The sequence below is a fragment of the Hyalella azteca genome, unplaced genomic scaffold (assembly GCF_000764305.2).
Source record: "Hyalella azteca isolate HAZT.00-mixed unplaced genomic scaffold, Hazt_2.0.2 contig43, whole genome shotgun sequence".
Lineage (NCBI taxonomy): Eukaryota > Metazoa > Arthropoda > Malacostraca > Amphipoda > Hyalellidae > Hyalella > Hyalella azteca.
The window spans coordinates 1-15,886 of record NW_025930405.1 but is presented as its reverse complement, the minus strand read 5'-3'; the positions used below and the strand labels follow the sequence as shown (position 1 = coordinate 15,886).

General features: G+C 44.9%; 1 protein-coding gene across 1 annotated transcript; it reads right to left on the bottom strand.

Annotated features, from left to right (window-relative positions):
* Nucleotides 1-187: 187 nt before the first annotated feature.
* LOC108676189 lies at nt 188-15,842 on the bottom strand. The gene is made up of 17 exons (XM_047879566.1): nt 15,819-15,842; nt 15,396-15,548; nt 13,708-13,849; nt 10,757-10,953; nt 9,041-9,214; nt 7,916-8,049; nt 7,293-7,372; nt 6,759-6,860; nt 6,293-6,450; nt 5,489-5,693; nt 4,813-5,020; nt 3,960-4,239; nt 3,433-3,606; nt 3,207-3,328; nt 2,768-2,861; nt 2,247-2,375; nt 188-1,897 (listed from the first exon to the last, which is right to left on the bottom strand). Exons 2-17 carry the CDS (start codon nt 15,402-15,404, stop codon nt 1,058-1,060), a joined length of 3,048 nt encoding a protein of 1,015 aa, XP_047735522.1. The 5' UTR covers nt 15,405-15,548; nt 15,819-15,842; the 3' UTR covers nt 188-1,057.
* Nucleotides 15,843-15,886: the final 44 nt, after the last annotated feature.

Sequence of the window (15,886 nt, the reverse complement as noted above, 5' to 3'; positions counted from 1 at the left end):
TTACAAAGTGTTCCATTTGAGATTCAGTTAGATTTTCTGCATTACTTTCTAAGCTTCCAGGAGGTCCTGGAGCTTGAAAGCCGTTCTGATTAGGCTTTGGCATATTTAAACCACAGAGATCGTATTTACGTTTTACCAGGAGCTATGTTAACTCGGCCACAGTCAGAGTCAGACTCCCGTCTCCGTGTTATGACTCCACCGCACCCAACAGGTGGATTCAAATTACCCTACATATTTAAACGTATGTGTGAAATTACCCTAAATCTTCACGCACGTATAGAATTACACTAATCTCTATCCTTTTATACAGGAAATGGCGAACCAACGGGGATCGATTCCGAATAAATGAAAGAATTTATTTTATAAAGTTATCGTATAATTTTCACATTTTCCCATTTAAAGTGGTCTGCGAAGTTGATGTTAGCAGCAACTGACGACAAATAGGCATCAAAATCAAACAAAACAAAATATTCGCGAATATAACAATATCTTAGGCAATTTAAAAAGCAGCCTCTCATAGTTATAAAAATATAATTATTGTAACAAGTTCTTCATTATAAAGCAAAAACTCAGAATGGACAGATCTAGTAACAGTTTAGCCAAGCGTTACTAGCGGTATTCGTAAATCAGAGTGGGGTAATCCATCCCCTATGGTTATAAAGATTTTTTATACAGTACAAATACAGGTATCATTTGTAGATAATGCTAGTCGATACCACTAGCACGGTATCAAGGAATCGTGCTAGATTTTGATTAAGTTTTCGGTTTAGTAATTTCTAAGGCTACGGTTTTTAAATTACTTCCGGGTAGGTTCGTTGAGCATCCTGGTAAGCATCTTTGTCTGGGTTGAGAACAGTTGTTTTAGACTAGCAGTTTTATTGGATTTAACTGTAGCTGAGGCAGTCCTCTATGACGTGCAGTCTCATCAGGGGAACCAGGCAGTTCGTCAGCATAGCACATGACGGCGCTTTATTAGGTAGCTGAGGCGTTTGTGGCCAATCCTCAACATCCACAGAGCCTAGTCCACCTGTCGTGACCTTTAGATTTATCGTGATCTTTACATTGGTTTTGCAATAAGTTTCTGGATCACACATCTTATTACAGACTCAGCACTGCCAGTGACGGCTGGAGGCAGCAACATTAAACACGATCTTGGCGTTACACGGAGCTGCTTAACAATTCGTGCACTCAGCAGCGCCACGTAGTCCACTGAGTTCAAATTCAGTTCTGGAGCCTCAGTACCCGGCGTCGGCAATTCATCGCTCTCGTCAAAACGTCGCGATAAAAATGAATGACTTGATATTAGTATTTGTAGGACGTGATTCCTGACGCGGTCACTCAAGTCTCCACTTGTTGGCGGGGCTTCCAGGCTATTGAGACTCACTCGCACAAAACCGAGCAAGGTGCATGTTCCTGAAAATTCTGCGACAGGCAAAGACGCGATGGACTCGGTGAAGTATCCAACATCTGCATTCACCTGCTCCTGGAATACGTTCATACAACGATTCAAGACCCGCAACAATTGCATGTCTTCTTCTTCTCGTTCTGAAAAATAGCTCATTCGATGGTTCAAGATTTGCTCTCCGATATAAGCAACAAAAGCTTCTAGGTACATTCTTCTACACTTGACACTGAAATTATCAAGTTCTGATGTCGGGTTTGGCGAATGCAGCTGCTGGAGGGAGACCAAAGTCACACCCAGCAGGTACTGCGCCGTCAGATCCTGTGAGAGGAGGTCGGAGACGCGCTGAGCAGCACGTTGTAAATCAGTTGGGTTCTCCAGAGGGCCCAGGCCTCTCCAAAGCTCCTTTAGTGTCGGCAATACCACGTCGGGCATGAGTGTTCCGGATGCCCCCAGGCGTTCCTCGAATACCCACCTGACAGACGTCCAGTGGAACTGAGAGCAAGAGAACTAATTGAGAATTTTCGTTAGGCTTGGTTAACTGAAGATATTAATTGACAACGTCAAATGGTCTCGCATGATTCCTCACGTGACAAGTTACGCGTTATTAACATAAAGAAATTGAAATATTTTCAACGAAAATGATAATTATAAAATGTAGGTTTCATACACTGGCATTTAATCAGTTTTGATCCACTAGTTGCCAACTACCCTTTCATATTCCTGCCACCACAAACTTTAAGTTTGGTCTTCTAGTGATGAATAAATATTGATTATTAATGCAAAATTATTTATTTATGTTCAATTATTAAGCTTTACTAGAATAGAGCTGAGCAGGTCTTACCGCAACGGAATCCCAGAGGTGCTGTAGTGCGCAGTCGTCAAGGACGGGCGTCTGAGGGCGCACCAGCAGCAGAGCGCCCACCAGGCAGCTCGTCTCCTCCGCCGTCAGGTGGATGCTGGGGGAGGTCTTCTGTAGAGGTGAGGGTGAGAACATCAGTGACCGTCATGATGGTTATTGGGGTTTATAAGAAAAACAAAAATAATTTGCCAAACAACGATGAGCAGAGAGCAAACCAGACGCTCAGCATTCGGAAGCATGATGGATCCATTTCATATGCAATGCCGTTTATCCCTCTACTATTAGTTATTATTTAATGTTGTTCACGATATAAAACTCTTGCAATATTTAGATTGGTTTAGTTATTCGGAAGCATGATGGATCCCTTCTCATATGCAATGCCGTTTAGCTCTTTACTAACAGTTATTATTTAATCTTATTTACGATATAAATCTCTTGGAATATTTTAAAACGAGACGCCTGCTCACGTGCAACAACACAATTTACCGCCCCCCACACCAGACCTTCAGCGACAATAGCAGCGGCAGCAGCAGACGCATCGCCTCTTCCCCCGTCAGCCCCCCCACCACCACCGCAGGGGGAAGCTCCACCATCAACCTTATCAACATTACTGTGGCATCAGCACGCAAAATAATCAACATATCCGAACTCTCAACACAGTCTAAAGTCTCTTTACAGCTCTTAAACTTTCCTTACAATCCTTAAGCTCGCCTTAACCATCCTTTCACTCTCTTTACAATCATTAGGCTCTTATTACAACCCTTAAGCTCGCCTTAACCATCCTTAGACTCTCTTTACGCTCATTAAGCTCTTATTACAAGGCTTTATACTCACCGTGTAACCATTAAATTCTTCTTAAAACCCATAAACTTTCCTCACTATTCACACCTCCCTCGTCCAACACCCCCCATTAGGCCCCCTACTCTAACCCCTACACAATACCTGAAGACGGCGTCGGGAGTGAGGGCGGCACGGCGTAACCGTTCCAGCAGCGACTCCTGCAGCGGTGACGACAGGCGCGCTGCGTATCGCTGCACCACCTGCAGCAAGCACCACCGCGCCTCCTGCAACAAAGATACTACCTGCAGCACGCACCAACGCCCTCGCTAAGAGACTAATTTCGACGATGGTTATTTCGCTAGCAACAAATTTCGAGAACAGAACGAACCTGTTGCAGGTCAGGATTTTCGACCAGTACGTCAAGAGCAGCACTCAACATCGCACGTCCGTCGGCGGCGGGGAACCGCCGTGCACTGAGCTGCAGCAGCGACTGGCTGCTCACCACAGCTGTGGTATCACCGGCGCCTCGCAGCTCGAACTGCAGCCACTCACGCAAACTCGGCTAAAAAACGAGTCGTTATACATCAAATTAAGTGACAAACTTGGCAAAAACTTGTGACAAGTTAAGACGTAAGAACTAAAATAATTATAACCAATTGTGGACGGGAAATTATGATATTGTTTATTCAATAGAGATAACCAAGGTCAGATTGTGAAACTGCATATAATATATTTGTTACAAGACTGACGGAAAAGCAGATAAAAACAATTAATATCGTTTTTTGAAACTCATAAATCAAAGATCCCACTCCAATGTATCTAAACTCTTCTCGGAAATATCTGATATCGAGAACTACGAACACGATAACCCATCGGAAAAAGAACAAAAATTGCAGGACAATCTTGGCCCCTCACAGAAGCAGCAGCGAACTTTGAACTTTGAAGAAGGCGCAGGTCATCACTGAGCGCGTCTGGCAGCGGCAGCTCAGCTAACCGCCACACCACGCACCGGTAGAGGGCGCACACATCGTCATCGCCACTGGTGGTCACGTCAATAGTTGTTCTACTGACGTCACTTGATTTGGAATTAACTTTAATAAACCTGGGGGCGGCTTTCCCAGCCCCGCTAAAATCGCATGTTGTTGTCTCGGAGGAGGAGCAAACTTGTCGCCATGACAACCATCCGTTCAAGAGCCTGTGAAGCAATTGAAGGTTTTAGTCGAGCCTCCAGATTGAAATAATACAAGAGACGAGGAGCGAGGTAACATCGGCACAGTAAAACCTTCAGTAAAACTTCCTGTGTGACTTTTTTAAGGCATTGATATATGGAGGAAATATTTTCAGGTATAAATAATTAACACTTCAAGTCAAAAATTTCATTAGTGGGCTTTTCGAAACTTACGACTAGTCAAGAACAGACAAGATGTAAAACATGAGAAATTTCGACATTGCATATCATTTCGCGGAGTGCTCTAACTGCTTATTATAGAGATAATTTACCATCATTAAATCATTGAAGATATAGAACCGTCTCCGACAATTGATTTCCTATGGAGCCTGTCACTCAAAGGTGATCTCCGTAGAATTTTTGTCAATGTAGCTCCTGGAGATTTAGTAACACAGAGACAGAGAGAGACTACACACAGAGACTACAGAGTTCTCCTGACATCACCCACGGTATGAACTAAAACACAGAAGCCGTACCATGTATGCAAAACCTATGATGATACCTTCTCATTGACAATGGTTCTGAATGATTGGTTCTCACCAGGCGGCAGCCCAGCAGGAGGCGGGGCTGCGCGGCGCGAGGCAGTGCAGCCACAGCTGCGGTAGGGGAAGGAGTGCGCCGCTCCTGCGTGCGCTCAAAAACAAGCCGTCGAGCAGCAGCACTTCGTACAGCACAGCCCCCAGCAGCAGCAGCTGCCGCACTGACAACTTCGTAGACTCGTCACTTGCCCCGACAGACGAGTCGGGCTCTGAACACCGTCAGGATTGAGAAAAATATTTCAAATATATACATATAATATACCAGAGTACAAGTTCTAGGATAAATATCAACATAGTCTATGACTAGGCATTCATCTTTTCAAGATTATAAAAACTAAATGAAGAGTGTAGAGCTCGGGCCATCAATAAACCTTCGGTTTGGTTGCATTTTTAATGCAACCAATTTCTTTATATTAACTAATAAATTTATGACGGATAGAGAGCAAATATCGTGAATAACAAATCCCAACTATTTTTTAAGGAATATATAACAAAAAAATTGTTGAGACCACGAAACAACACGATCTCCCTCACAACATGACTCCCTCACAACATGACTCCCTATGACTCCCTCACAACATGACTCTCTCACAACATGACTCCCTCACAACAAATATCCTACAAGAAACATTATCCTACAATAATTATTATCCTAATGCACCATCAGCCCTCGTTACCAGCGACAGACATCAGCGCCTTCGTCAGGAGCGCTTGCTGGAGCGCGGGCGTCGTCCCAAGCAGCGCCACCAGCTGGGGCAGCCACGGGGGGCGCCGCCCCAGCGCTGGACGGGCGTCTTCCCGGCGCCCGTGGACGCCATGGACGTCGCCCACGGGCTCCTCCAGCACGAGGTGTCCAACACAGTCCAAGATGTCGTCAAGCACCTGCAATTGCACATAAAATCCGCTAATAAAATATAACTAATATAAAATAATAAAATTGAAATATGGTACATTTTAATGCAAAATCAAGCCCGCCATCAATGACATTTTAACAACATTAAAAATATGAACAAATTATCTACTTTTAACAATCTAGAGCAAGAATATTTTTCTACTTATCGATGTCGTACGCTGTTTGTATAAGGCATGAGACAAGACTTGAGAAGTACTAGGTACCCACTTGCCCTACTAAATACCAACTAGTATCCAACTACCCTATTAGTTCCCAAGTAATCTGATAGTATCCTACTAGCATCCACCTCACCTTCAGGGGAGGGTGGTCGGTGTAACGTGGGTGATGGGTTAAGGAATGGAGAAGAGTAACTCTTTAGTTCGGTAACACATAACCTTGTAACAAACCGGTGGCGAGTATTGAAGACTTTGAACGACGTAACACTTAACACATCTATTATTATCACAACAAATCTTTCAGCGTTGTGACACACTTCTGAGTGTGGTGACATCCCTATAACATGCGTGATGCCCTTGTAAGCCGACACACCGGTCAGTGACGTAACACATCTACGAGCATCGCGACTCGCCTGTAAGGAGAGCGGGCAGGTCTGCAGCGGGTCGTCAGCGCAAAGGGCGCCGCCCTGTTCACAGAGGGCGGCATCGGGACGAAGAAGAGCTTCCACAGCACCCCCCGCATCACAAAGGGCGCTCCGGATCTCCACAGGGACATCACTCGACCCGATATCTATAAATTAATTTTATTGAATTGAAATCAGAATGAAATTGGCGTTCATCAACGGGCCTTTATGTGAATTTCTATAGCAGTCAACTTTAATTGACACAGGAAGAAAGAATTTTTCTCTTTATAATACATCGTTCACCTTATTCAAGTTTAAAATATTACTATACATAATACATATAAATTTCTAAAATTACTGTACATGCAGATTTGAACTGAATTTTGAATTCGAATCGCATAGCACGCAAATTACCGCGACAAATATGGCGGCGGGAATGAAGACTACGCCAATGCTGCACAAATTACTAGCCCACCTTGCAGCCCACCAGGTGTGGCAGACACGAGCCTCTGCAGCAGACGATGCAGGCGCTGCAATTCGTCTGCAGGTGCAGACGGAGGCGCTGCAGGCGAGGGGACTGCAGGAAGAGGCCAGAAAAGTACAAATAAATTGGAGGCAAACTGCAGTGGCTGGAGAGAATCTTGGCGCACTCAATAAACTACGCACACACAACATTCACTAACTCAACAACCCACGCTTCCCCTGTTGTTGTAATTGCCCATCCTGGTAGTGGCGACTAGGTAAGGGAGTGGGTGATAGGTCAGTTTTTCCGGGCACTTAATGACACTAGTAGTTCCACGACCATCACTGGCTCGCTGACCCGCCAGAACCATTTGATTGCATTACACAACACCCTGGACACTCCAGGTACTCATTTATCAACCAGAGTTGGATGAATGGCTGAGTTGACCTTGAGCTGAGCTTCCCGGAAAAACTTGTCCTCAGTGGGACTCGAACCCGAGAGACTGAGTCACCACTGCACCATCACAGCTTCCCTGTTCCCGCTCACCGGCGGCGGTAAGTTGGGCCAGCAGGGAGGGCGGCAGCAGCCCTGCAGCTTGTAGAGCCTCGACCAGCGGCCGGCCGTCCCTGCCCAACAAATGGCGACTCAAGTCTAAACTCAACGACAAGAATCTAGATTTGATTTGAAGAATTCAAACTCAACATAAGGTCTTGAGATCTTAGACACAAGTTTTTATGCTAAACATTTAGATTTACTGCCTCGCGTCTAGATGTGAGGACCTGATACTACAGAGGCGACCTGAGTCTAGTATGGGAAATTAGCATATAAATTTTCAGGAGTCTTACCTAGAAAGGAGACCAGAATATATGCAGATTTGAAACGATTCTACACTAAAAAAACTATTCTACATGGAAGGACTCCAATCTAGATTTGAAGACCTGATCCTCGATTAGACGAGCCGAGAGGTGTATAAAGAAACAATAGAATAGAATAGAATAGAAGTGTCGGCACTGAAGAAATAGGCCCATGGCCAGCTGCCTATTCTTGTACTTGTCGTGACTTGATTCACAAGGGAACCCTTTGGAACCCGATCTTTCCAAACCGACGATTGATTGAGACGAATAAATCAGTGTAAAGGATGCCATTCTATATCCGGAGCCAAGAGTTACCGGCGCAGCAGGAGTGCAGGCAGGAAGACGGTGCGGTAGTGAGACCTCCTGAAGGACGACATCTCGAGCAGCGTCCTGGGCAGGCGGTGTGACGTCCGGTAGCTCTCCACGGCCGCCGCCACCTCCTCCTCCGTCTGTAGGTGTGTGAAAGCATCAGCAACTATCAAATAAATATATTTAAATCTAATAACTAGAATAAATTAATAATAACGACAAAGGCGGCACATCAGCGTGATCGACAACTAGAAAGTAATTAAGATAATTAAGTAATACAATAATAACTAACTATTTCCATCTTCATCACGCATTTGCCTGTAAGGCAGAAGATGTTTTTGTGATTACGGCTGTGCTCCATTTACGGGTGGCATGTAAATATTAGCTTGTGCTGTTATTCAGTGGGTTCATTAGTAGTGGATTATCTACTTTATTGATAATAATATTATGTTAGAGATAATGGGCTCTCTGCTTTAATGGATAAAAGAGCCGTGTAGACGTTACAAAAAAAAAAAAAGGATTATCTCGTTATCTCACCGACACTCATGTGTGAATATTAACTTCATTTGCAATTAAACGTCATTAACATTAACTTCATTTCAAGAGGCTGACACACCTGACATGCTGACACACCTGACACGCTGTCTCTTATACACATCTAGATGTGTATAAGAGACAGGTGTTGTCCCTTTCCAGAAACTGCAACAGTTTGGTGCCAATTTTCCTGCCAACGTGCAAGTAATTGTCTACTGAGCCAATATTTGCTGTCTGCAAACTCTACCGGGTGGAATGAGCTATGGTTGAGCTCATGTCCCAACTTGGCAGCCCGATCTGCCAACTCGTTTCCATGAATCCCAGCATGGGCTTTCACCCACTGTAGCATCACTCGTCTGTCAGCATTGAGCCTCCTGAGCATCTCCCTGATGCGGTAGACAACAAGTGAGCTCCTGGTGTGGAGGCTCCTAGGTGACTGCAGGAGAAGTAGAGCTGAACTGCTGACACACCTGACATGCTGACACACCTGACATGCTGACACACCTGACACGCTGACACACCTGACATGCTGACACACCTGACATGCTGACACGCTGACACACCTGACACGCTGACACACCTGACACGCTGACACACCTGACACGCTGACCCAGCGCTGCTGTCACCCAGTTCCCTGAGCCTGACGCGTGCCAGCAGCTGATAGTCCCTGAGCAGGTGCTGGCAGCTGGGGGGGACGTGCAGCTGCTGGGTGACGTGGGTGCGCAGGTACAAAGGTAAGTCATGGGGCACGAGCTGACTCAGCACCTGCATCTGTGGGCAGGGGGCGGGTCAATGCTTCTTTGTTTAGAGGATGCCATGTCATCTTTATTTAGACTTTTTTAGAGGATGCCATGTCGTCCTAACTTAGGATATAGGGTGCCATGTCGTCTTTATTTAGACTTTTTTTAGAGGATGCCATGTCGTCTTAACTTAGACTAGAGGGTGCCATGTCGTCTTTATTTAAGGAAGCCATGTCGTCTTTATTTAAAGGTTGCCATGTAGTCTTTATTTAAAGGGTGCCATGTCGTTTTTACTAAGAGGATATCATGTCATCTTTATTTAGAGAATGCCATGTCTTTATTAAGAGGATGCTATGTCGTTTTTATTTAGAGGATGCTATGTCGTCTTTATTTAGATGGTGTCATCAGTCATGTCGTCTTTATTTAGAGGGTGCAATGTCGTCTTTATTCAGAGGATGCCATGTCGTCTTTATTCAGAGGGTGCCACGTCGACTGTATTTAGAAGGTGCCAGGTCGTCTTTATTCAGAGGATGCCATTTCGTCTTTATTTAAAGGGTGCCAGGTAGTCTTTATTTAGAGGATGCCATGTCGTCTTTATATAAAGGGTGCCATGATGTCTTTATTTAGAGGATGCCATGNCCATGTCGTCTTTATTAAGAGGATGCCATGTCGTCTTTATTTAGAGGATGCCACGTCGTTTTTATTTAAAGGATGATATGTCGTCGTTAATTAGAGGGTGCCATGTCGCCGTTAAGTAGAGGGTGCCATGTCGTCTATATTTAAAGAGTGTCATGTCGTCTTTATTTAAAGCGTTCTATGTCGTCTCTATTTAAAGGATGACATGTCTTTATTTAAAGGATGCCATGTCGTCTTTATTCAAAGGATGCCATGTCGTCTTTATTTAGAGGATGCCATGTCGTCTTTATTCAGAGGATGCCATGTTCTTTATTTAAAGGGTGCCATGTCGTCTTTATTTAGAGAATGCAATGTTGTATTTGTTTAGACTTTAGAGGGTATCATGTCGTCTTTGTTTAGACGTTAGAGGGTATCATGTCGTCTGTATTTAAAGGGTGGCATGTCGTCTTCATTCAAAGGGTGCCTTTTGTCTTTGTTTAGAGGATGCCATGTCGTCTTTATTTAAAGGGTGCCATGTCGTCTTTGTTTAGAAGATACCATTTCGTCTTTATTTAGAGGATGCCATGTCGTCTTTATTTGGGAGATGCCATGTCGTCTTTATTTAGATGATGCCCTGGCGTCTTTATTAAAAGGATGTCATGACGTCTTTATATAGAGGAGGCCATGTCGTCATTATTTAGAGGATGCCATGTCGTTTTTACTTAGAGGATATCATGTCGTCTTTAGTTAGAGGATGCCATGTCGTTTTTACTTGGAGGATATCATGTTGTCTTTATTTAGAGGATGCCATATCGTCTTTATTAGGAAGATGCTATGTCGTCTTTATTTAGGTATTTGGAACCTTTTCGGGGTGAAAGGGTCCATAGCCGATCAGTTCAGTGTGAAGATTAAATGTTTGTTGCGAAATTCTGTGCATTTAAAACATACAAGCACCCACCAGGAAAGTGAAGGTCCTGGTGGTGGTAGCGGGGGGAGAGGGGGCCGAGGCCCCGAAGGTTGAGGCCACCCAGTGGGGGTAGCTGGGGAAGACCTGTGTGGGCTCGTGGCACGCCTGCCTCGCCAGCAGCAGCCCCACCACACACAGATCCTGGTCCTCTGCCGCACAGCCCTTCTGCAGGTACTCTGAGCACAGCTCTGCACAGTGAGGGTACTCTGAGCACAGTTCTGCACAGTGAGGGTACTCTGAGCACAGCTCTGCACAATGCAGGTATTCTGAGCACAGCTCTGTACAGTGAGGGTACTCTGAGCACAGCTCTGCACAGTGAGGGTATTCTGAGCAAAGCTCTGCACAGTGAGGGTAGTCTGAGCAGTGAGCACAGCTCTGCAGAGTGCAGGTACTCTGAGCTCAGCTCTGCACAATGCAGGTACTCTGAGCACAGCTCTGCACAGTGAGGATAGTCTGATCAGTGAGCACAGCTCTGCAGAGTGCAGGTACTCTGAGCTCAGCTCTGCACAATGCAGGTACTCTGAGCACAGCTCTGCACAGTGCAGGTACTCTTAGCACAACTCTGTGGCCTAACTGGAGGAGGGAGCTGGCGTGGACGTGGTATACCTAGACTTTGCTAACGCTTTCGACAAAGTTGACCATGGGGTGCTCTTTAGAAAGCTGAGGCTGTTGGGGGTAGGAGGAAGCCTGTTAAGGTGGATCCACAACTTCCTTACAGATAGAGTACAAGCTGTCACAATTGGAAACTCGAAATCGAGAGAAGCGAAGGTGAAAAGCGGAGTCCCGCAGGGATCAGTGCTTGGACCGATCCTTTTCCTCATCCACATTGCCGATATTGACTCAGAAATCACACACACATCTACATCATCATTTGCGGACGATACAAGAGTACTGATGAAGATCACAGATGACCTAGACTGCGAGAGGTTACAGGATGACCTATCGTCAATCTACGATTTGGCCCTAGTGATCAATATGCAGTTCAACGGCACCATGTTCGAAGTAATGAGATACAGAGTCCGCACAAAGATCGGGATGCCACATCGCTATTTTGCATCAGATGGCACAGAAATTGAGGAGAAGCAACTAGTTCGAGATCTTGGAGTGTTGAGTACTGAAGCCACGTTCGATGCCCATATCGAGGAAATAGTAGCGCGCAGCCGGTAACGGATGGGGTGATTATGGCGGACATTTCGAACGAGAGAAGCAGCACCAAAGATTACACTCTTCAGAGCCCTCGTGCTCCCTAATCTTGAGTACTGCTGCCAGCTTTGGTCGCCACTCAAGGCGGGTGCGGTGCGGAAACTGGAGGCAGTACAGCGGACCTTCACGTACGGGATCAGCGGCATGAGGGAGCTGGACCTGAACTACTGGGGAAGGCTGAAACACCTGGGACTGTACTCACTGGAGAGAAGAAGGGAAAGGTATATCATACTGTACACTTTGAAGATGATAAACGGACTGGCTTCCAACTTTGAGAGTGAGACCACTAAAATATTACAACGAAAGAAGGGGGAGACTGTGCAGGATTCCCCCATCCAATAACCGAGCCGCGGCCAGAGTACAGACTCTTCGTGAGGGATCACTGTCCGTGGTAGGACCGAGGCTCTTTAATGTCTTGCCGAAAGCGCTGAGTGGAGGGGAGTTCACCCTTGCAGCATTCAAGAGACGACTGGACAAGTGGTTGAGAAAGATCCCGGATTGTCCAGTAATGGGAAACTACCCTCAGCAAGTGACAAGCAACAGCATCTTGCATCAGCGTGCCCAAATGAGGGCAAATAGACGGAACACGTCCAACATTACATCCGACAACGACTCGGAGACGGAGGACGACGAAGGCGGCGCATCAGCGTGACCGGGGACTAGGAAGTCCCGAACTCATCATGAGGTCATAAGGTCAAGGTCATAAGGTAAGGCTCTGCACAGTGCAGGTACTCTGAACACAGCTCTGCACACTGCAGATACTCTGAGCACAGCTCTGAACAGTGCAGATACTCTGAGCACAGCTCTGAACAGTGCAGATACTCTGAGCACAGCTCTGAACAGTGCAGATAATCTGAGCACAGCTCTGCACACTGCTCACTCTGTACTGATTATCACAGGAGAACACTCCCCACATCTACATGCACTAATAAATTATATCAGAATTATTCAAATGAGGAAATAGTTTAAATAAATAGCCCCAGCTGCAGTAGGGTTGGACGCTCATGTTACTCAGTCGACTGCGCCACAAGCAGCTATGCCCAAATAAGCCTGGCTTATCCTTGAGAAACAAATTTACGAAATAAATGCAATATAAAAGCAAAATCAGAGAACGATTATTGCACAAAAAAAAATTTATTCACAGTTATGGACTCTCATTGCAAACTTTGCGGTTTGAACAAAACAGAGGCCGTGCTATCAATAGACATAGAAGTACACGTAGCAACCAATTCTTTGTCTGTGGTTGGCGAGTTTAACATGAAAAGCCGTGACTGCTTCACTCGGAATTACGAACTCTTAATTACTTTTGATAGTGCAGTTTCAGGTCTTCAAGTTCGAAAATAACCAAGCTTTAAATATTAAAAATGTTTGATTTAGTATTAAAATTTTTTAATTAAGTATTAAAATAGTAATGTCTCCATACACGTCGCCCTGATAGTACTTATAAAAATTGTAAAAATGTCTAATTAAATAATGCAAATTTTTAATTAAGACATATTTACACAGTTCAATTAAGTATTAAAGATACCTAATTAAGTATTAAAAACACCTAATTATTAATTAAGTATTAAAAATGTCTCATTAGGTAATACAAGTATTTAATTAAGTACTACAACAGTCTAATAAAGAATTAGAACAGTCTAATTAAGTTTTAGGACAGTCTAATTAAGTATTAAGACAGTTTAGTCTATTAAAATATCTAATCAAATGATAAAAAATTCTTAAGTATATAAGAGTACGTGAGATCTGAACGGCAGCGTCGCTGGCAGCGTTGACAAGCACCGCAATGAGGGAGAGCACCACGCACCAGCTGACCTCCTGCTGGCGCACTACCTGGTCCACCAACTGCAGCACCTCCCCTGCCTCCAGCACCACGCACATCTGAATAGTAATATTATGATGCTTCTTCAACGATGCTATCAGGGAGGCTGTTCCACATGTCGGTGACTCGAAGCGAGAAGAAATGTTGTCGCATGGATGTGTTCCAACGCTGTTTTTTTAGTTATTATGATGCTAAAATACCAATATAATAATGCTTTAATAGTAATATTATAATGCTACAATACTAATATAATTATTTATATAATTATATTAACATAGGGATCAGCTTGATATCATAACATAGGGATCGCGATCCCACTGTAATTATATGACAATAATAATTTTATAATACATCAGTTCTAATATAATTCTTTGATGACCAGAATATATTATCTGTGTGGCCATATTTCATGGGCCATGGCTTTACTATAATGCATGTAACCTCACAATTAGTAATGGCTGCTTATCACGGATATCAAAGTTAAATATATGTAAAGCTGTAATGTGTAAAGGCAGTGATAGGCACAAAAAAATATATTGGAATTACGGCCTCACAGGACTTTTTGACGCATGTTAGAGAATGGTATCCTCAAGCGTGCATTCCAACTCACGCCAGGAGAGGCTCCTTCAAAGTACAAATGATTGCTGTTTGTACTTTAGGGTACAAATAAAGGTTATTTGTGCTTGGGGGACCAAATGATGGTTATTTGTACTTTGGGGCACAAATGACGGCTATTTGTACTTTAGGGTACAAATGATCGCTGTTTGTAAGTACTTAGCGGCACCAATGATGGCTACTTGTACTTTGGGGTACAAATGATGCTATTTCTACTATGGGGTAAAAATGAACGCTACGTATTTGTACCTTGGCGGTACATATGATTGCTATTTGTACCTTGTGGTACAAATGATGGTTATTTGTACTTTGGGGAACAAATGATCGCTGTTTGTACTTAGTGGTAGAAATGATGGCTATTTATACTTTGGGGTACAAAAGATTGCTATTAGTACTTTGGGGCACAAATGATTGCTATTTGTACTTAGGGGCACAAATGATTTTTAAGTGTACTTTGGAGTACAAATGATCGCTGTTTGTACTTTGGGGTACAAATGAACGCTATTTGTACCTTGGGGGTACATATGATAGCTGTTTCCTTCAGCTTACCGCAGGGAAATTCATTACACGCAGGCGCCCTTTGAACGCACCCTTCTGATATAATATTTAGGGAGGGGAATGGAGGGGATGAAGTGGTGGAGGGGCACTCACCCTGAGCATCACTCCACGCAGGAGGGGGTGGAGGGGCACTCACCCTGAGCATCACTCCACGGAGGAGGGGGTGGAGGGGCACTCACCCTAAGCATCACTCCACGGAGGAGGGGGTGGAGGGGCACTCACCCTAAGCATCACTCCACGGAGGAGGGGGTGGAGGGGCACTCACCCTCAGCATCACTCTACGGAGGAGGGGTGGAGGGGCACTCACCCTAAGCATCACACGGAGGAGGGGGTGGAGGGGCACTCACCCTGAGCATCACTCCACGGAGGAGGGTGTGGAGGGGCACTCACGCTCAGCATCAACCACGCATGAGGGGGTGGAGGGGCACTCACCCTGAGCATCACTCCACGCAGGAGGGGGTGGAGGGAGGAGGTGCGGTAGCGGGTCTGGTGGTGGAGGACGTACGACAACTGCAGCGCGGGGCAGCAAGTGAGCGCCTGACGTACGTGACAGCGACAGAACTCCCGTAGACTTTCGTGCCCAACCTGCGCACCATTCGTATTAATGCACGTTAGTGTGTTGTCATATTAATGGTGATATTTCACAGTGAATTTAGTAATAGTATTGTTGCATACCTAGTATTAGTGCACGTGTGGTGTCATATTAATGGTGATATTTCATTGCTAATTTAGTAATAATTTGCTGGAAATAATAACTTAGTATTGTAGTTTGGTAGGAGCAGCAGCAACTTTAGTTCAACAAGCCTCCTAGTCAGGATAAGATATACGTATATGGCTCCTGCAGCAGTAGATCACCTGGTCTACCCCCTGCAGCAGTAGATCACCTGGTCTACCTCCTGCAGCAGTAGATCACCTGGTCTACC